General features: G+C 43.3%; 1 protein-coding gene across 3 annotated transcripts in view; it reads left to right on the top strand.

The window, feature by feature from the left end:
- Nucleotides 1-20527, top strand: part of LIMS1 (LIM zinc finger domain containing 1) — a 67455-nt gene that overhangs the window by 16684 nt on the left and 30244 nt on the right. Inside the window, exon 1 of one of the 3 annotated variants that reach the window (XM_030971364.1) lies at nucleotides 16734-16758. The exons of 1 other annotated variant lie outside the window; for it this stretch is intronic. Coding sequence is in view for 1 of the 2 variants with exons in the window: in XM_030971344.1 (XP_030827204.1) it covers nucleotides 17118-17221 (104 nt within the window). In the remaining variant the exon portion in view is untranslated. One more of the 3 variants, XM_030971344.1, reaches the window with a different exon arrangement.

Genomic DNA, 20527 nt, shown 5'->3' with positions numbered 1-20527 from the left:
TCTGGTGGGCTGCAGGAGCATGATCTTGCTCCCCATGACAGATGAATAATCTTCAGGTGAATTTTCAGTGTCACCCCATGTGGTGTTATGAACATGAATTCATCCTAATGGCCGCCACAGGAGCACCCAAGTTGGCTGCTGGTGCAAGGGAAGCAATTCCCTCTCTTCATATTGCCTAGTGTAAAAACTCAGGAAAAAGAATGGGACAGACATACAGATGGACATCCCATCTAGCTGTGTTCGCCAGCCAGCGCTTTCAGATCTGGCTCTTGAATGCAGAGACTGTCAGTCAGCCCAGCCAGCAAACAGGCTGCAAATCCAAAGCTGAGGTGGCACTGTGCTGCTAGTGAGGGTTTTGCTTGAGAGCCTTGAAATCCTTCCCTTTTGTTCAAGTTAAACTATTCCATTTATTTTCATTTTTAACTAAGCAGCCTTTCTGCTAGAGTGTATCTCCAGACTTCATGTGGTCTGAGGCAAGGATGCAAGTCCAGAGCAGGATTTGGTCCCCTGTGCTGCACCATCTCCTGCTCCCAAATCTTTGATAGTGGTGTTGCCTCTGCCCCAGCTCCAGAGCTGCCAGCTGAGTTCCACACCACCTTGTCTTACAGGAGTGCTTGAGGACAAATAGCGTAAGGACCATGAGATGCTTAAACACTATAGAGTCAGATCTGTGCATAGCAGAGGGAAGTAGCCAGTGGAGGACTGATAGGTAAAGCAGTTGTCATCTGGGGAATGGCAGACTGCCTTGACACAACCTTCTTCCTTCCAGGCAAAATCAGGTAAAGCTGCAAGAGGAATATGTCACAGACATTTCTTTTATGAAAAATCCTCTCTTAGGATTTTCCTGCTGAAGCTGAGAAGCTCAGCAACCAGACATAAACAATAGGTTATCTGCTTCTGTGGAATGCAACAGGTCAGTTCTGGATTGGCCCAGATTGAGTGTTTGGACATAATAGCCAATCCAGAACTGAGCTCTCTCGGACACAAGTCCGAGAGAGCAAGGTTTGTTGATCATTCTTTACTTTCTATTCTTAGGTAGCTAGCAGCTTCTGGAAACTCTCCTTTTCTTTTTCTTTTTAGTATAGTTATAATAGATGTATATATCATAACTTAATAAATCAAGCCTTCTGATCATGGAGCCCATCTTGTCTCTTCCTTCACCCCGAAAACCTTGTGTCCAACCGACGACAGGAATACAATTCTGAAGTTAACAGAATGTCTAATATTCCATTGGTGGAATTGCAAGCAAAAGAAATGTTGATGTTAAATTAATTATTTATGATTTATTATTCAGTACTAAGCAGTAGGGTGATTGAATGTGATTTATAATAGAAGTATTCTTGTTTCCCCTTTATGATTGGTTTTGTTACAGCGAGCAGAATGGAGTACCTTACTTTATCTTGCAGATAAGACTTCCCTGCTTTGCTGTAAAGTGCTCCTATTTTTCAGGAAAAAAAAAAAGAATAAGATGCTGGTGTCAGCTTGGAAGGTTATTGCATAGCTACTGTCACATAAAGCAGAATTTATAGCAAGAGCTTTAAAATATGTACAATATGTGCATTGACTTCCTACAAACTGGCATTCTTCACAGTTCCTGGTAGAAGTTACACCAAAGTTTATGTTTGTATGGTCAAAACCAAGATGTTTATGGTGAATAATTACAGATAAGTTGTTTTGGTTTTATGTTTTGAATGGTATTTTTTTGCTCCTTACAACTGGGAGCACACACTTGTGCTTCTGTGTTGCTGCACATAATGCTGCACCTTCCTGCTGTGCTGCTGGAAGAGCACCCATATGGAAAGTCCCTGGATAAGCCACTTGTGAGGGAAGAGGAGAGTGCTGGGGAAGGAGGGGAGGGTGTGCAGAGACTGCAATCCCTCTGGGTGACAGAAGGGGAACTGGATGATATACAAGGGTGATTTCTGGAGATCCATGACCTCACTGCTCTTGACCTGAAGGGGTGGAGTAGTTCTTGAGGTTTACTGCAGTGATACACAAGACAGACATGTGGACTAGGAAGGGCTGTCTGAATAAAAGTACTTCAGGCTATTATGACCTTCAGAAATAAATGTTGCATACATTTCTAGTTGCTTATAACATTCTTCTGCTTGGAGTAGATGAATTCTTTACACTGAACAGTCTTTACACTGTTCATTTTCTCTGTCTCCCAAAATAGGGTGGGAGAAGGGCAGGAGAGGAGAGCACCATGGTGGGTGAGGTGGGAGGGTGAATGGTGAGTGCAGAAGTTGTCAGTGCCACACATATGTGGTAATAATATATGTTTCTTGAGAAATATGCAAATAGGCCAACCAATATGTAATAAAATCTTGAAGGCAGTTTCATGTTGGAACACACATTTCTTCAAACTGGGATCCAGCTAATAATGTGAAGGAAGTCCAATAATCCAAACACTTATTCATAGGTGGGGTTTTTGAACTGGAGAGACTGCAGACTCTTTCTGAGTCTATAAAGCACTTTAGAGTCTTGTGAGAGATTGTACTGAGAACACTTGAAATTTTAAAAGGTGACTCACTGTATTCCCCTCCAAACAATTAAGTTGTTTCACTGAGCTCATCTTCACTGGTCTGGTATGTAATAACTTGTTTTTCCCTCTGCTGATGGCTACATTTATTCCTCCAATAGTGTTCTTAAATGTGCATGATGAACTTTTTTTTAGTGCTACAGTTGATCAGTAATCTAGGAGTTCATAACTGCATGGAGGATTGCCACAGATAACATAATTCTGTACAGCTTCTTGGTCTGAGCATTGAACAAACCACACTTGAATGAAATCCAGTCTTTGCAGTGCATTTTCCCTCAGGTTGGGGCAGGCATTTATGCCCCAACTCTCTCTTCTGCCCTGTGGTCCAGCCCTGGCCAGGTGGGCAAGTCCAGACGGACATCACCTTGGCTGATCCTTCATCCAGAGAATCCTGAGTTGGCTGTGAGATTCAAGGACGAAGTTAATGTCTGTGAGTGCTGTGGATGCAGGGCTTCCTTTACAAGCCAAGCCGCTGCCTGCATTTTGTGAAGGCTGGGGAGTGGGGCAAGCCCTTGCAATGTCCCGGTGAGACAATGCCAAGCCCAAGTTACTTGGTATCATTGGGAGGAGAGGGGGAAAGGAGTCCTTTGTATTCCTGACTCCTGATGGGTGGAACAGTGAGTAGCAGAAGGGAGGTGCGACAGAGGGAAGCAGGGTGGCCGGCAGCGGCCAGCTGGCCCCGGGTTGGTGGCAGCACGCCTGGGAGGGGAGATCCCTGGGCCCCTGCCAGCGAGTGTGGGAGGAAAGCAGCTACCGATGGTGTTAGTCAGTGTGACTAAGTGAGTCCTGACTGAGTGACTGACTGAGTGCTGTTCAAAGGGCTGGAACACTGCAACAAGGACCGACTGGGCGTTATCTCATTTCCTCTTTCACATAACCCCAGGGAAAAGGGAGAACATTAATGAAACCCTGGAGGTGAATGGAGCCAGATCCAGGCTGAAATGTGTGAAGAATTTCTCACAAGAGATTTGTCTCTTTGGTCCTTTTGTACCATTCCACAGGCATAACCTTCATGGTTGCAAGTTGTTTATTTTCCCTTGGCTGCCACTGTTCCTGTTTAATCCCTAAAGATAATAATATGCATTAGTAATGGTGAGGAAGAATGCTTTTCGTAACATTAATGTCAAACATAGTGTGACACAGTTTCTCTAATATTTTGGCTTAATACTGTGCACATTGTGCCAGCAGTAGTACTGGATGATTCAGAGACTGCTGTTAGGCCTATTAGGGATGCTTTTTCAGAGCTCATGTAAGAGGCCCCAGAAGACTGCCCACGGTCTTTATATTTGAAAATGGTGACAAAAACAGGCTGCTGGAGAACTAAAGCTCAGTCAGCCTAACTTTGAACCCTAGCAAGTCATGAGTGCAACTAACAGTCAATATATAAGCACTTACTGAATAATACAGCATTAAAAGAGCCACATGGATTTCTAAGAACACATTGTTTCAAAGCAGCCAATTTTCCAGGTCTGGCAGATGAGTGTGCCTTATAAACAGAAAAGAGGAAATAAATTAGATGTATCTGCTGATGCTGTCTCACACAAAATTTCATAAGCAAACATGAGAAAGAGGCTTTAGAATTCAAGTGATGGTGATTGGCTTTGTTGGAGCATAAGCCTAGCAAATTCTCTTATGTGTATCCACTCGTCTTCTCTTGCCTCTCTTGTGGACCATTCTGTGATACCTCCTCCTGTTCCTTCATCATGCCCTTTTAAGGCATATTAGTGTGGACTCAGGGCTTGGTTTCAAGAAAGCATATTGCAGTTTAGAAATAACAGTCTAGGTGAAATTGCTGGAAGGGAGGTGTGCAACTGTATGAAAAGAAGCATTTGGACAGGAATTGATGTTTTGACACAGAGCCGCCAACAGGATCCCCCAAACAGAACCTGCCTGATCGCACCTCTCAGGAATTCTCTCTTTTATCACTTGCATTAAGTACTTGATCAGTGACTTGGATGCTGCAGCTGAAAGTTGGCTTACAAAGTTTGTGAATGTCCTTGACTTGGATAAACCTTTAGGGACACAGGAGATTAATTAAAAATTATCTTGGCAGTCAGAAAAGAGGCTCCACAATCAAGAAGTTGAAATTTCATGAAAATAAATGAAGAGAGTGGTGATCATGAAAGAGAATTCAGATGACCATGGGCTGGGCCATTTGAAGGATTATTTAAAAGCCTTATCATGTTTTATGATGTGCCTGCACAGAAAAACAGATCTTATTTTGGAAATGCTGTGCATTAAAGAGAAAGGAAGGTTGACCTAGATTATTTTGAAGACACTCTGTATTTATTACTGAAAAAGTCTGAGAGTTGTTGTCCTGCCAGAGGAGAATAACAGAGAGGCCTTGTTAAAGCAACAAAGCACTTGAAGAAGATTGGAAATGTACTGACTAGTGAGTGCATGCTTCTTTACTGAAGCCTGGGAACAGGGTTGTATCCATGGATGGCAAATCTTTTTTGATGGTATTTTAGTGCATCTGTAGTCTCTGTAAATGAAATAGAAGGGATATGATAGCCCTACCCTGAATGAAAATCACTTTTTTCTCTGAAGCAGTATTCCCTCCTCCAGTGTGCTCTTGTGTCAGAAAGAAGACAGGTACAGTGATGTATGCAGTTGAAATCAGAGATCCCAAAATGGGGCTCATGCCCTGATGTACCCTTGATGACTGTGTCGGTGTGGCCCATGGCTGTGCTGTCCGTGCAACAGGGTGTGTGCATCTCCCTGCACATCAGGACGCAGCTGCAAGGAACCATCCAGTAGTGCTGGGCATTATGTAGCCATCCTGTCTGTCTTGCCCTGTCATGGGCACTGTGGAGGAGGAGGCTGGGCAGAATGGTGTGGATGTTGTCTTACTTCTAACAGCAGTACTCTTGTGGAAAGGTCAAACCTTTCTCCTGTTACTCAAAAGCATTTTAGAGGAGGGGAAGCTTTTGACAGCTCTCAACATGAAATACTTCTTCTGATCAGCTGCTGCAACTCCAATCCTACAGTGCCAGGTGTGCTACTTGCTCATGGCTGGTACTTGGGTCCCTGCAGCCTGCTCCTGCTCCAGTCAGCTCTGCCACTGCCACTGGCCCCAGGAGAGGACAGACAGCAAGGAGAGCAGGTCTAGTGGTGGAGCTGGTGTTTCCCATCACTTCCTAGCTGAGCAATGTAGTTCATCCTAGGGCATTGCTCCAGGCCTGGCTCAGGTTGTAGCAGTAACCCTTTTGAAAAAGTTGTCTTTAAGTACTGCAGTGAGTTCAAGAGAAGACAAATGGCTCTCTGTCTTCTCATCGCTTGAGAGCAGACTGTATTAATTGGTGCCATTTCATAGAATCATAGAATTTGGGGGGGAGGGACATTAGAGGCCATCTAGTCCAATGTCCCTGCAGTGAGCAGGGACATCTACTCCATCACACTGCTCAGAGCCCCATCCAGTCTGACCTCGAATCTTTCCAGGTTGGGGCAGCTACCAGCTGTTCCAGCATTTCTTTCCAGGGCTGGGGCAGCTATCAGCTGTTCCAGCATTTTACTACCATCGTAATGAAAAATGTCTTATCTGAACGGCTGCAATTGTGACTTTTTACCTGACCTTGAGTCAGTCTGGCCGGGAGGTCTGGCTCTGATGGGCGTAGATTTGCTGTTAGCTTTTGATGGCCTAGGCTCTGCTTTGAACGGCAGCTGTGATGGCACTGACAGGAAGGACTGCAAGGGGAACCCCAGGGGCGTTTGGGGCTTTTTTCCCCGTTTTTATGAACAGGCCTCCCCCGGTGTGGGGAGGGAAGGGCGCTGCGGGCCGGGGACCCTTCGCGGGCCGGGGACGTGCGGGCGGCTGGGCCCGAGCGCGGCTCTCGGGCTCCGCCTGCCGGTGCGAGTGCGGCCGGGCCGGGCCGAGTCATGGCGCGGGTCCCGGGCACGGCCCGAGGGGAGGGGGCGGCTGCAGCCGGGGGCTCCAGGATCATGATGAGGGAACATCTCACTTCTGCTGAGCTGGAGGGATACTTCCTGCATCTCCCTCCCTTGTGCTGTGTATGGCACCCGCTGGTCCTTTGCCATACAACAGCTGCATTCACTAACCCACGCCCCTAAACCCATCTTCTCCCGTTTTGGTGGCTGGGAGAGTGCTCTTGAGAGAGGAAGACATGGGCTGCTCCTTGCAGCTGGGGTGAAGGTGAGGGAGGAAGGAGCGTATGGGGAAGGGGAAGGAAGAGCGTCGTAAGTTGAAAAAAGGAACTTGGTGGTGAGCTCCAAGGTCAGTTCAGCCGTCTCTTGTATACACCCTCCGCAAACTGGAACAGCTGAGGCATGAGTACATATTTCCTTCTGCTTGGTTTGCCCCGGAGACGGTGATTTCAGGGGGTGATGAGGCAGACAGCTGCAGGGTGTGACTGTCTGGCTTCTCTACCAGCTCCTGGCACCTCAGAGGTCTCCTTGCAGAGGGTGGCTCTTGTTGCCTGGAGCAGAGAGGACACTGACTTGTCCCGAAGCTCCAGTATTGAGCATCCCAGAGCAGCTCTGGGGATTTGGCTCTAGCTGTGCTCTGCAGTTCTAGTTCATGTTGGCCTGCTAGAGGAGCAAAGAAAAATACTCTGGATCTGTGGAAATGTGGATATGAACCAGTGGTTCCCTTCCCTAGGTAACTTTTGCTTGTAGACTTTTTGGTCTAATTCTATGCTTAGTGCAGGTCCAGCCCCCTCTCTGTTACCTCAGGAGCTCATGATCACTGCAGAGCCACATCTGCTGACCTCTTTCTTTTGCAGGAAGCCCTGGTGCCAGGAGCAGCTGATGAGCTCAGCTGAACCGTGTGACTTTGTCTAGAGCTGTTTGTGTGACTCTGCCCTGCACTTCCCATCAGGCCTGGTCTGGGCAACCACAGACTGCAATGATCTGTCAGTGCCTATGAGCATAGTCTCTCTGGGGCTGGTCTTGTTCTGCTCTTATTGGTCATAATTTTGTTCACAAGTTTTCTTTTAGCACGACTCTTCTGGAAAACAAGTTGGTGATAAAAGAGAACCAAATATTATGATGTGAACAAAACTGAAAAACATGGCTTAGCCAGGCCAGCTGGTTAATGAATTGCTCAAACATGCTTTAAAAGGTTAATTGAAGAGTTAATGCTTCTTTTCCTAGTTCCCTTTTAATAGATGCTTATTCACATTAACCATGAAGTGTTGCAGCTTTTGCAGTTATGGTGAATCAACAAACTGTCCTTGCCTTTTTATAAAAGCGGAACTGCTGGCATATGAGCAATATATTCAATAATATGAATTGCAGTGGCAACCAAGGCCTCTCATTCTGTATAACTGGGTTTTTTTGTGATTTTCTTCATGCTCAAGAACAAAATGCTGTTACCTTGACGTTTGCCACATTATTTTGAGAGGCAAAGCTGTAGTGCATTCTTTCGCCTGGGAGGGTAACTGTCCAGTGATAAGTTTAATGAAATTTTACTGCCGCTTTTGTACTTGAAAGGTCTTTGCAGGAAGAGATAAGAAGTTCAAATGAGGAAGCACTATGTGACAGTATGGGAAACAGCAGCTTGGAAAGATAACTTATATTGTTAATTTGTCCATAGAACAGGGTTAGTGATAATGTTAAGTGGCCTAAAGACAGAAATAGGAGCAAGAAACAGGATGTAGAGACATGATGAAGGAAGAGTAAAATTGGCTCTTCTGGTATGGCATAGCATTATTTTGTGTGTATGGTGAAAACAGGTGGTAAGGAAACTTTCCTGTCTGACCATTTGGGAGGGTGCACTGGCAGTCAGGGGACCAAAGCCTGAAGCCCTACTGCTGTACAGAGGTGGGGATGCAGCATGTCCTCCATGTCCCCTGAAGAGATCAGGTTGTGGCCTAATTTTTTTGTCACTGATGGTGAGCAAGGTTTCAGGCTTCATTTTTTACAGATCTTTACAGCAACTGGCAGGGAAACATTGTTGATTTTAACGGTATTCCTGCTTTAACCTGCAAAAGGCTGTCTGAGGCCTTTGAGGTGTCCCAGGGATTCAGATTGCTTTAGAAAAACTGAGCTTGAGTCTCTGTCCACACAAGAGAGACACAACTCTTGTTTGTCTGGGCAGGTTCACCACCCTAACCTGCTCTATGAGATGGTGGTTATTTTTTGTCTCCAGTTAGTCCTTCTCCTGTGCTGAGGTTGTTCAGAAATGGCAGTGTGTGACGCTGTCTGCCTTCATCTCAGAAAAGAAGAAAATCAGTGAGTATTCCTCTTTCTCAGCAGGTGGGGAGATGGAGATGCGATCTTCCCACTCCACATGGCACTGACAGATGCTTGTGATAGGTTGAAGTGGCCCTGCTTGACCCTTTGCTGCTCATCAGTGATTCCAAGGGTTGCTGTTCCCATAAAAGGACCTGGAATGCTGTCCTGCTGTTCTTATGGTTTTGTACTTCTGTGCCATACACTGATGGTATAATGAAAGCTTTAGCCTTTCCTATGAGGTGGAAGGTTTGCTTCCTTCTCTGTCCTTAGTGGTTTTGAGATGGAGAATTGGCATGACACAATTTGTGGAGCTGAACTGTGAATTTTGATAGATTTAGTCTCTTCTTTACAGCATCAGGTTTTTACAGGGCCAAAGAAGGAAGTGGTTTACTGAGTCACTTAAATTATTCTTTTTTTTTTATTTTATCACAACTACCAGTAATAACCACAGGGGAAACATGCAAACAGTGGGCATTTGATGTGAAGCTTGGTATGGGAAAGGCTGCTCATTGTGAGTGTGCTGCCAGTGAGGCTACAGGCTGACAGTAAGTGTGCACCTGGTCACTGGGGCTGAGGGTCTGGCTGAGGCATCTGCTGGAGTGCACATTGTGCTGTGCCTTCTGAGCTGACAGTCTGGCTACAAGTTGTATGGGCTTTTAGTCATTCAAAGGGAAATTATTGGGAGCAGGAGCCATGCATGGGAATGGTGATAAATAGAGTTAGGAAGAGGATGAATAATAGTTCTACTTGCTGGGTTTTATTTCTACGAACAGCAAGCAGCATGGTAACAGAGCTTTTAGCAAAGTCCTTTGTTGTTCTGGAAATGCAGAGGTATTCTGGTATTTCCAGTAGTTTTTTATCCTTTGCTCACTGGGAGTGTTTTTAGGGACACTGTTTTGTCCCCACCCAGAGCAGAGGATTCATGGGCAGTTTGAAGATACACCACTGCTGACGGGTGTTCTGCTGCCTGAGGAAGAGGACGCTGCGACAGAGTCATTGAACCCAAAACTGTAATTTCAGTGGAAGGAAAAGATTTGTGCCACCTGCTACAGAAATTGTGTCGCTTCTGGTGTGGTTGTGTTCAGAAGTCAGTAACTTTGCCAGCGAAGCAAAGCTTTTACGGTAGGGCAGCTGTGCATTATTGGTTTAAAGCTTTTGCTCCGATTTAAGACTCTTAAGTATGTTTTTCATGTGCTTTAAAATATTATGAAAAGTCCATATGAAATATTTTTCTGTTTTATGCTGAATCTCAAAGCAATTTTTACAACATTAAGGGAAGGGGGGATGGCTTTTCCATTTTACATCGTCATACTGAATGTCCAGGTTGAATTACTTTAATTTCTTTTGCACTGTTTTTTTTTTCCTGGATTTTTCTGCTTGGATGTGAATTACAAGTTTTAGTAATTTAGAAACCAAACTGTAGATACTTAAAAACTTAGATTTTTTTGAGTCACTAAAAATTGCACCTTGCCTGTGATTTTTAAGAGTTTTTACATGTGTTCAGCTTCATTCTTTGTAGACATCTGATCTACTTGCTGTATTTTGCTTTAGAGAATATATTAGTTCTTATATACAAGAAACCATCATACTACAGGTTTCTGAGCATTTAAAGGTGATACTCTCTGGGGACCCACCATTTTCTACCTTTCTTGGAAATGCTAGTCAGAGTATAGAACCATTTGTCAGTATGTCTGACCTGTGCTGTCTCAAGTGTTTTCTGAGTGCCTTCACTGCCTCCTCTCCTTTCCTCTGTAATATGTTTTCCATGCCTTGGTTCTTTGGGCAGTAGAGATTGTGTGAGGTGGCTGAGGGATGTTTTTACAGGCATAGAGTCAGGATCATGGCTTCTTCTGGGCTGCTAAATTCACCATCCTTCACCATACAATCAGCAGCATTTAAAGGCTCTGGTGCTCTCTTCGGAGCTCAGCGTTGGATTGTCCTCCTAAAACAGCAGCCCTTGGAGCTGTAAAGTAGTGTCACCTACTGCTTTCATTGTATTTGTTGGGTTTGTCTGTGTGCCATGAGGTGCAGGTACCTTCAAGCCACATGCCTGTTGTCAGGGTTACCAGCTTTCCAGTCTTCTCAAGGGGATTGTACTGTCTTCTCTCTTGGCATTTCACTTCAGTATAAGGAGACAAAGCCTTGATGAGAAGCTTTTCTTTCTCTTACGTTTAATGGAGCGTTAGTAATTTGAAAAGTATTTGTAAGATGGGTCCAGGAGAGTAATTGCTGGTAGTCAACAGAGAAAGCAGTTTATAGGCTGCTGTAGTTTTGTTTGCATTTGTTTAACCCTGATGAGTGATGTTTGGAGAAAAATTAAGATTTCCTAATAGTCCTGTTCCTTCTCTGAAAGGGCAAAGTCAGTTTGGGACCTGTTTTGAGATGTCCCATTAGCTCTCCACCCAAACCAGGGCTCAGCAATTGCCCATCTGATATGTCTCAGTCAGCTTTTCTGCACCCTGGAAGGGCTCGCTGGCTTTTGGAACACAACCGGACTGCCAGAGCTGGTAATTCCTTGGGGTATGAGGGCAGCCGCTCTCTGGGCAGTTTCCTGTTTCCTTCATTTGCCTCCTGTTTTCTAGGTCTGCTTCTTTTCTCTTTTTTTTTTTTTTTTTTTTTAACATGGAGGTATCTTCAGTCTTTTGAAGCATCTGTTGGGGAACTTCTAACTACCCAATAAGCCAGCTGGCACCTGAGGCCTTTTGCCCTCATTTCTAGAGGCAATTTATCGTAATAGAATAAAGTAAACCTTCTGGACATATCCACAGCAGCAGAGTGCAAGTAGAATTAAACTTTTTTAAAAATAAGACTTTTCAGCTTAGGAATTTTATGCATCATAACCAGGGTGCTTAAATGTAAAAGGTGGGTTTCTGACTGGCTTTGAAAATCTCTGTTGGGAAGGGGTTTTTAATTCCAAGGCAGTAAAAATTACTCAGAAGGGTAGGTCCTGGATCTAGAAATGCAGGTTGGGAATTGCTTGTGGTTTTTTCCCCTACGTGCTCTGGGCTGTGAAAATTTATCTAAACTGTGATTTTATTGGCTTTAAACTATCCCTCCCCTCACAATTTTGGTGTGGGGTTTTTTTTTCCTTTCTCTTTTAAGAGGTTACCCCATCATATACTGGGTCCGTATAAGTAATTTTACCCATCTTAGGGCATCACCTGTTTGCCAGCTTGTTTGTCACTTTTTTTTTTTTTTTTTAAGAGGCCTATGTACAAATGGCAGGACAAAACTGATTCATGCTGTGTCACGCTTTCTTCTTTGCACACCTACTCATGCATGGATCATCTGCTGATTAACAGCATAAATTTCTGGCTATGATGCCAACCTGCATCTTCACCCGCTGGTCTCTCATTCATTTCTGCTCTCAGCTTGGCCCCAGTCTGAATTACTATGTGTGGGTTGATCCGTACCTCCCTCTGGCTGTAGGAAGAAATACTGTCACGAGAAACAAGGCAGTATTTTCCCAGTAGAGGGAGGTATTGTAAAACTCAGCCAAAGTAGGTTTCTGCTTGCTGGAGAAGGTGTGCTTTTTGCAGGTTTTGTTTTTCTGCTTAAGAGTTCATGGAGCAGCACGTGCAGAGAGCTTGGAGAAGGAAAGCAAAATACCTTGCTCCACGTTCAGGCAGACAGAAGATTTTCCTATGTTTGCTTTATTTTTATTTTTTTTTTGGAATAGAATATATGGAATGAGAACAGGGATCTCTGCTGCTCTTCACCAAAACCTTGTGGGCTACCAGCCATGGATGTGGAAATGCCTTTGCTGCTTCTAGGATCAGACAGGACCCCTGTTCTCACCACAATAACCCTGCCTTCCCTTTGCCCCATCAAATCCCAGAGGACTTCAGTGGCTTGAGTGCATCACTGCTCTGAAGAGTTGAGCACACCATAGAATCATTGAATGGTTTGGTTTGGAAGGGACCTTAAAGAGCATCTAGTTTGAACCTCCCCCCTTTGCAGTGGGCCAGTACACCTTGCACTAGACCAGGTTGCAACCATCATATAGGCTTTTACTTTACATTGTATGGCAGGGACAGGCGTTAGTAGATGAGGTTTAACAAAAACGAGTAACTACTGTTAAATTGCAACAATCTCACTTGGTCAGCTGGAGCATGGACATAAATCCAAAACTCTGCTTTGTAGTGTGGACATAGATCGATTGAGTGCCTCAGTGCCTAGCCTAATCCACAGATTAAATTTGCATGCTTCAGGATTGATTTATCACTAATGGAACATGGGAAGAAACATCAAAACGGATGTTGGAGTGACATCAGACAAGGAAGGAAACATAATTAATTTAACTCCTTGAATCAACAGTTTAGGCTCCTGTGAAGCTTTGAAATTCTAGTTTCAAGGTGTCTGTCCTTAGCATTTGTGCTTGGTATTCTCTCTGTGCATTTCATTTTATCACTGCCTGTCCCAACAGGGACTCACAGTGTGGTACGCTATTCCTTGACACCCAAACCCATCTGTGGGGACTCATTCTGCAGGTCCAGAAAGCTGTGAAGCTTTGTTGGATCAGCACATCATTTGGGTGCTTCAGGGATTCCTGCAAAACTGCCAGAAGGGTTATTGCCACCTTCCTTCCATTTTCTGCAACAAGTCCTTTGCTGACTGTATAAGCCTTTTCCTTCACTTTAACGTGTGCTTTCTTCCAAATCTTGTGAGAAACAGTAGAAAACAGGCACTCTTGTACACATTCCTCTGGAAACTGATTCCAGTGATAAACGGGATGGAGGAATGTGCTCATTTGAACATCAGCCACCTTGTAACTGTGAGCACACTACAGGCATTCCTGTGGTGTTCTTAGAATACTCTTCTGTTTATTGTTTTGACTGACTATGCTGCCATGAAAACAATTTTTTCTATTGATTTGAAAATCTTCAACAAAATTTAATTGAGATTTGGTAGTTTTTTCAAAGGTTGAAAAAAACTCCAAAAACAAGAACATGCCACTGGAGGGAATAACAGATGACACACATTGACTTTTCTGTGTGGAATAAGAGACCTAAAACTTCATCTTTTCTGGTTTCTATGGCTAGTGTATATTCTCTGTAAATGTAGGCTTATGAAGAAATGTCCTGAATTTGAAGCACTTGACATTTATTGTTATTCCTAAATTCAATTGCATGTTTTCCAGCATCATGAATTGATGTTCATATCCCTTTGAATGTAATATAAAGTAGCCAGGCATAACCTGTCTATCTTAAAAAGAGTTTTATACTGGAAAATTCTGCTGAATACCTAGAGTCACCAGAACAGCAGTACTTCTACAGAAATTTAAGGGAGAGCACTGGAGGCCTGGTGGAGTATCAAGATAGTACTCTGTAGGACTGCTGTGAAAACTCAGCCATGAACCTTGTCCCAAATAACAAAAAGTTATTTACTGCTTGTGATGAATTAAGGACTGCATACTTTGTGGTGGTTAGACATGGGGGAATATTTTCCTCTGCTGAAAGACAGGTACCACAATGGTTATCTGTCACACACAGTAGCAATGTTGGCTTTCTCTGGGGGCAGGGGGATGGTCAACTGCATGAGAGAAGAGTCACACACTGGAAAATTAAGAGAAAACCTTCAAAGTACAGGACATACAAGAAGGCTGTGCATTACTGGTAATGAGAAAAGCTGTGGTAACTTGGCTGGTCCTCAAAAATTCTGATGGAATGTGAAAGGTCCAAGTGGCCCCATCCCACATGAGAAGAATGTAATCTCTCCAAAAAAGGAATTATAAACAGCAGATAGGGGCTAGGAAGGTAAAAAGGGGTGTGGGGAGCAGGAGGCACTCACTGGGAAAGCTCTTCTTGGAGAGCCACGTCTATCCGAGTTCCTTTGTGGAAGCATTTAAGTGAGTTAGTCGAGAAATAACATTTGTGTTCTGCAATGTCTCTGCAAAAAACATCCTTATAACTTGTATTTGATACTTAGAACCTAAAGTTTGACTGCTTGAGTAAACTCAGATTTGAAACCTCATTTTTTGTGAGGATTCATGGACAATCCCACAGGGCAGAAAACTAGTTCAGTTTGAGTTTCTTCTTGTAGAAAAGTTTTAGCTTGTTCAGAAGCTCTCCAAGAAAGTGTTTTCTATATCAGCATAGATCCATGTTGGAGTTTGCTGAAGAGGCCTGTGAAATGGAGCTATGGAGCTGAGTCCCTAGTCTTACTTAAAAAACCCAACTATCTTGCTCTCCTTTATATTTAGGTGGATTTGATCTGTATAACAATTCATTTTTGTGTCTGGACTTGCTGTTTTCCTTTAATTTGCATGCTTTGTCTTGGTGCATCTCTGGTTTCCAAAGACATTTGAGTAAAAGTTATTGCCCAAGCCCAGCAGCTGCTCATACAGATAAATAAAAGTTTAATGAAGTGATGTGTTTCAGATTAATGCAACATACAGCAAAATGGGTGAAGAATTGTCCTTTTATTTTTTTATTGGCTTGTGTCATGTTTAATACAAAAGCATTCAGTATATGCTGAACAGATGGCTACTGTAGTGAATAAGAATCTATGAACAAATTTATAGGTGAAAGTTTAATTTCAGTAGTTTACAAAGAGCTTTTTTACAGAAAAAAATTTACTCATCACTTTAGATTTTTTTATCTGAAATTGATCATTTGGACAAAAATAAGTCATATGTACACAGATATTTAAAGCAGAATATAAACTGTTGGTAATGTATAAAAGCTGCTGTGCATGAACATCTGTCATCTGCCACCCTGAACCTCCACTCATAACAGCATTAACTTTTCATTGGATCGCTGATTGACTGACTGCAGGGAATTGGCATTTAATTATGTTTAAGCTTATCCTACTGAGTACTGAGAAACAACTATAAATACTTCATTTGAAACTGGAATGCAGCGTGTTTAGGCAAATATTGTGATCGTTCTTGCTTTTATTTTCTGAGGACAGGAGCTCAGATGTGTACAGCTCATTGACAGTTCAGTGTGCGCAGCCCTCTAACGTCATGTAAATCACTTTGAGTTTTTGCAACCATTATCTATTTGGCATGTTACGCGATTCCTTTTCCAAAACAATTTTGTTATTTTTCCATTGTGTGATGTTTAATCTTATGCACTGATGACATTCCAGACTGAAGCATATTGATAGTTTTATATAAAATTACCAAGTTTGTGTTCAGTCTGGTAATCTCAACAAAATTGGTGTCATATGATATGCCCTGTATTACCTATGTTGCACTTTTTTCCTCTAGAGAAATTAAAAAATACTCTTACATATATTCTGCTACAAAATAAACACTTTAATAATGAACTCTGAAATTCATACCAGATAGAACTTGTTTCCTATTATAGCCAAAACAGTCCTTGCAAATTGTTACGTTTCTTGGCTTTTATTAAATACAAATTCATTTAAAAAACACACCTTCCCAATTCACCACGTAGAATGTAAAATCTCTGAATTAAGTTTTTGTTTATATGTGTCAAAGAAACAGTAAACATTTTTCAAGAAGTGGTAAGCTTTTTTGATGCCTCCTGAAATGGAGTGCTTTATTTACTACTAAAAATTTACTAAGTGAAACGAGACACAGAGCTTGCAAAATTGCCTGCTAACTGCCTTCCTGCCTTGCAGGAAACTTCAAGCACTTCCATTCCTGTTTTACAATTACACAGGACACTCCATCACTACCAAATGTGACAAACTGGTTGAGTAGTTTGTGTTTGATAGCTGAGAGTAGGAAGAAAATTACTTTGTGGTTTTCTTCTGAATTTCAAGGTAGAAAAAGAGAAGTGCACAGTGCTGTTGCATTTCCAAAAGAGCATTTTAATGCTAGTTATTGAAGTTACTTTGTGGCACACTTTGCTGCATTAACCTCCTTGTCAGAGCTTGCCAAAGTGCTTGAGTAACTCTGAATTTTCATAGCTCTAATGACTTTCCTTTTGTCATAAATTAGAACAGGAAAGAGTGAACAGCTCATTGCAGTCCTGGAGATGTGTAGCTTTTTGCGGCTGGGAGAGCGCCTGCTTTGCCCAGCGCAGGGCAGGGTCGTGCCTGTCGGGGCGGTGAGTGTTTGAGGAAAGCTGGAAAGAAGGGGGTGAGCTTGTCGCACGCATCCCTTAGGTGTGATCGAGTGATAAAGGAAATGTGGTGCCCTTTGGGAGGGTGTGTACCTATGAGAAACAGGAAGCAGCTCGGCGGGCGCCTGCCCTCCCTGCCTGCCTGCCTGCAGAGGTTGGTGGCTCGGCGGGCGCAGGTGTGCCGGCCGGCAGACACACCGCCCAGCCGCTGCTCTCCAGGCATCTTGGCAGGCGCGCTCCTCGGCACCCACAGCTGCGAGAGGCGGGGGAAAGAAACCCAACGCAAAGCCAAAACACCCCCCTCACCTTTAAAAAAAAAACAGCCCTCCTCCAGGTAGGGGAATATGACGGCCTTGCAGCTGAAAGAGTTGTCACATTCAGGTTTGTACAGGAGGAGACGGGATCGTCCTGACAGTGTCCTGCCCGGGTCACAGGAAGAGAACCTGAGGTGAGTGCAAATGGATGGTACTGCCAGGGCACTGAGCCCTTCTCTGCTGCCCGCTCGCTTCGGTGGTTGTAACAAACGAAATGCAACCACAGCTCTGGAAAGTCGCTGCAAAACACATACATTGAGAAGCAGGCCCGAGGCACAACAGAAAAACCCCTGAAGGAGGGATAACAGGAGCCATACGGTGACCTTGCGCGCTTTGGCAATGGTGTGACAGCCTGCCCTGACTCTGGGAAGGGCAGATGTTAGCCGTGTTTACTTTGGTATCCCCTCTGACGGCCAGCACTCGCAAGTAAATAAACATTTTGGAGCCCGACAACTTTGCTCTGTCTGCTTTGAAGCTGGTTCTGGGTCACCCAGGTTCTGTGGGTTGCGCTGCCTCTTGGGCCTTGGCACAGTCCCTGTGCCAGGCTGGTACTGTGGAGCTGGGGTGGCTGCTGGGCTCTGGGGTTCTTCATGGGGTGTTCTTTGTTGCAGAAAGGGCTTTAGACAAAAGAATGCAGCTGGGCCACTTCGCCTGACCTTACTCAGCAAGGGTGACCAAAAATTAGAAAGCCATTTAATGTCTGGGGTTATCTTCCTGCTGCTCTGAACCTTTGGAAAAAAATTAGCAGTGAATTGCAAAAAGCCTCTGTTTGGAGCAGAAAGATTAAAGATCTGTTTGTAACTTGAATAAGTGCAGATAACCCGCAAAAAAAGGTAAAAATGCTAAGATGTTTTTTTAAGTGTGCTCAGCATGAAAGCAATCCATTCCCACTTCAAGCTCCTCAGCAAAGGAACCTTGTGTATCTGCTAACAAAAGCCTCAGTGAGAGGAAGTACTTCCTATCTCCTAATGCCTGTCTCATGGTATTTTTAGATTATTTTTCTTTGGTAATGGTTGTGCATCAGGTTGGAGTGCTGTGTAATTTGAAAGGTTGTTACTGTGTTTTTTTCAACTGCATTAGTGATTTCAGAAGAATGGTGTTTCAGATCTGGGGGATTTACTCTTTTGATACAACTAAGGACTGTAATTGTGGCAAAATGTATGATTGCAACTTACAGAGATTATTTGCCATGAGATATCAGAAATATCATATCACTTCTAGGAATGTGTTAACTTGCAGGTTTGGTACATGTATTTGGTATCTCTTTGTAGTATTAATTCTGAATTGATTTCTGAGATGGATTTCTAATAGTATTAGCAGTATATATGTTATATTCGTATGACTGCAGTTGGAAGAATAGCCAGACTTAGAAGAGTAAGAGGTAAGTGTGGGGATTCCTGACATTTTTTACATTTAGCTGATTTTGTACAAAACTAGTAATGAGGAAAAGTAGATCTGTTTGGGGAAGAGAAAGCCTCTTTTTAAAGCATACACATAACAATGAGTACTAGCTCTGTATGGTTGTGTTGCTGTTATTACTGTGCATATCCAAGATGGGAATGAGACTGTTTTGGGGCTGGATAGGGAGAAGGGGTGTGTTTACTGCACCAGTAGAAGTGTGGGTGTTTTAATCTCTCCTGAGTCTCTTCTGGTTAGAGATGAGAAATACATGAAACAGGGATTGGTCTTGAGAAATAAAATCCAAATTGGAGGAAATAACAATTCAGGGGCTTGTGAATCAGCAGAGGGCAGAGTGTTGGAGGTGCAAAAAGATGAATAGAGCATGGTCAGGTGATGCTTTTAGAGCAGGGGGACAACCCATATGTCTAACCAGAGCTTATCTTATGTTTGCTAATAGCTTAAGCTGGTCCTTATTCAAACTAAACCTTGCTCCTTCCTAACCCATATTGTGATATTGCAGTGTGTTGCAAGGCAGGCTCATTTGTCATTTTTACTGCATTCTCCATGACAAAAGGCTATGGCATTATAAATACAGAATTATGACATATCAACAGGGCAAAGAGCAATTGGAAACAAAGAGGAAAAGCTCATTAGTTTTCTAAAAATAGAAAGCTCTAGTTTTTTCCATATATTCTCCCAGTGCCACTTAGATGCCTGTCCTTAGCAAATACTTTCAGAGTATATAGAGTCCACAAGAAAGACAAGAGGTTTCTTTTATGTCTGCTAAATATATCTTGCCATCCATGGCTTTTCAGTGCCCTCCCATAGTATCTCTCTCCAGTTCTTTGTTCTAGTGCCTTTGTATTTTGTTTTACATACATATTAATCCAGATGTGTTAAATAATATCAGCCCTCAAGCAACAGTTCACTGAAACCTGCTTTCTCAGTTCAAGTAGTGTTGTTCTAATCCCAGGCCAAAATGTACTCAAGATGCCAGTGTCCCCAGGTCACCCTTTAGAGAACTTCTGTATTTAAAACCTTTAATTTCAGCTGCTGGGTCCAGCCATCACAGCAGGAGCCAGATGTGCTTGGTAGGACAGGGACCTGTGTACCTGCAAACTGCAGCTGAGACATAGCCAAGTGTTGGCATTACAAAGCAGCTCAGCAGGGCTTGGTGCCAAAATTCTGCCTTTTTCTTTCCTGGGAATGTCAGTGTGATTTGTACTTAAAATGTGTAAGATTACTAATAATTAGGGAAACAATGTACTGTGAAACAATGGTGAAACAATGTACTGAAACTCCTAAATGTGCACCAGAACATGTGTTTGTCATATAATGTATCACATTAAATTTGTCCGGACAGCACAGCACATTGGTGGGGATGGGAAATTCAACTTCTCTTTCTGTCTCACCCATGTATCACTTAACAAACCGCATAAGCTCTCTGGCAGCCTTTTAGTCTGCTGCTAGACATGCAACTTGTACTTTACTGACTTTTTAGGGAGCTACAGCCTTTCTGTGCCACGTAAAAGATGGTCTGCATAGTTCATCCTTTTCTTGAGCTTGCACAGTACAAGAATGTGCTTGGTTTAGACCTCCAGTGAGGTCGGGGTGCTGAATGCAGACCTCTCTTTGCCTGTTTGAGCAGACTCACCAGCTCATAAAACTAAATTATATAGGATGCTCCCCGGGTGCAGAGTTCAAAATGCAAGAGGATGCCAGACACCTTCATCTCTCTCCTGTGTGCAACAGATGCAGTCATCCTTGAACTAAATGCAACGTGAAAAATCTGCTTTTCAGAAGAGACTGTTCTGAAGACTTGCTCTTTTCCAGCTATATTGATTTAGTGGGAAAACAATGACATCTTCTGTAGGTCTTGACTTGCTGTGTCTTTAGAAACAGCACATGAAAAATTCTGACTGTATGCTGAGCTATTCTTTCTTGCTTTTCTCAGCAAACAGGATGCAAAGGAAATTGTACACATATATTTATAATCATTCATTAGGAGTCACTTAGCAATAGCAGTATGCTTGCTATTT

Source organism: Camarhynchus parvulus, chromosome 1 (assembly GCF_901933205.1).
Source record: "Camarhynchus parvulus chromosome 1, STF_HiC, whole genome shotgun sequence".
Classification (NCBI taxonomy): domain Eukaryota; kingdom Metazoa; phylum Chordata; class Aves; order Passeriformes; family Thraupidae; genus Camarhynchus; species Camarhynchus parvulus.
This window is presented reverse-complemented; position numbering and strand designations above follow the sequence as displayed.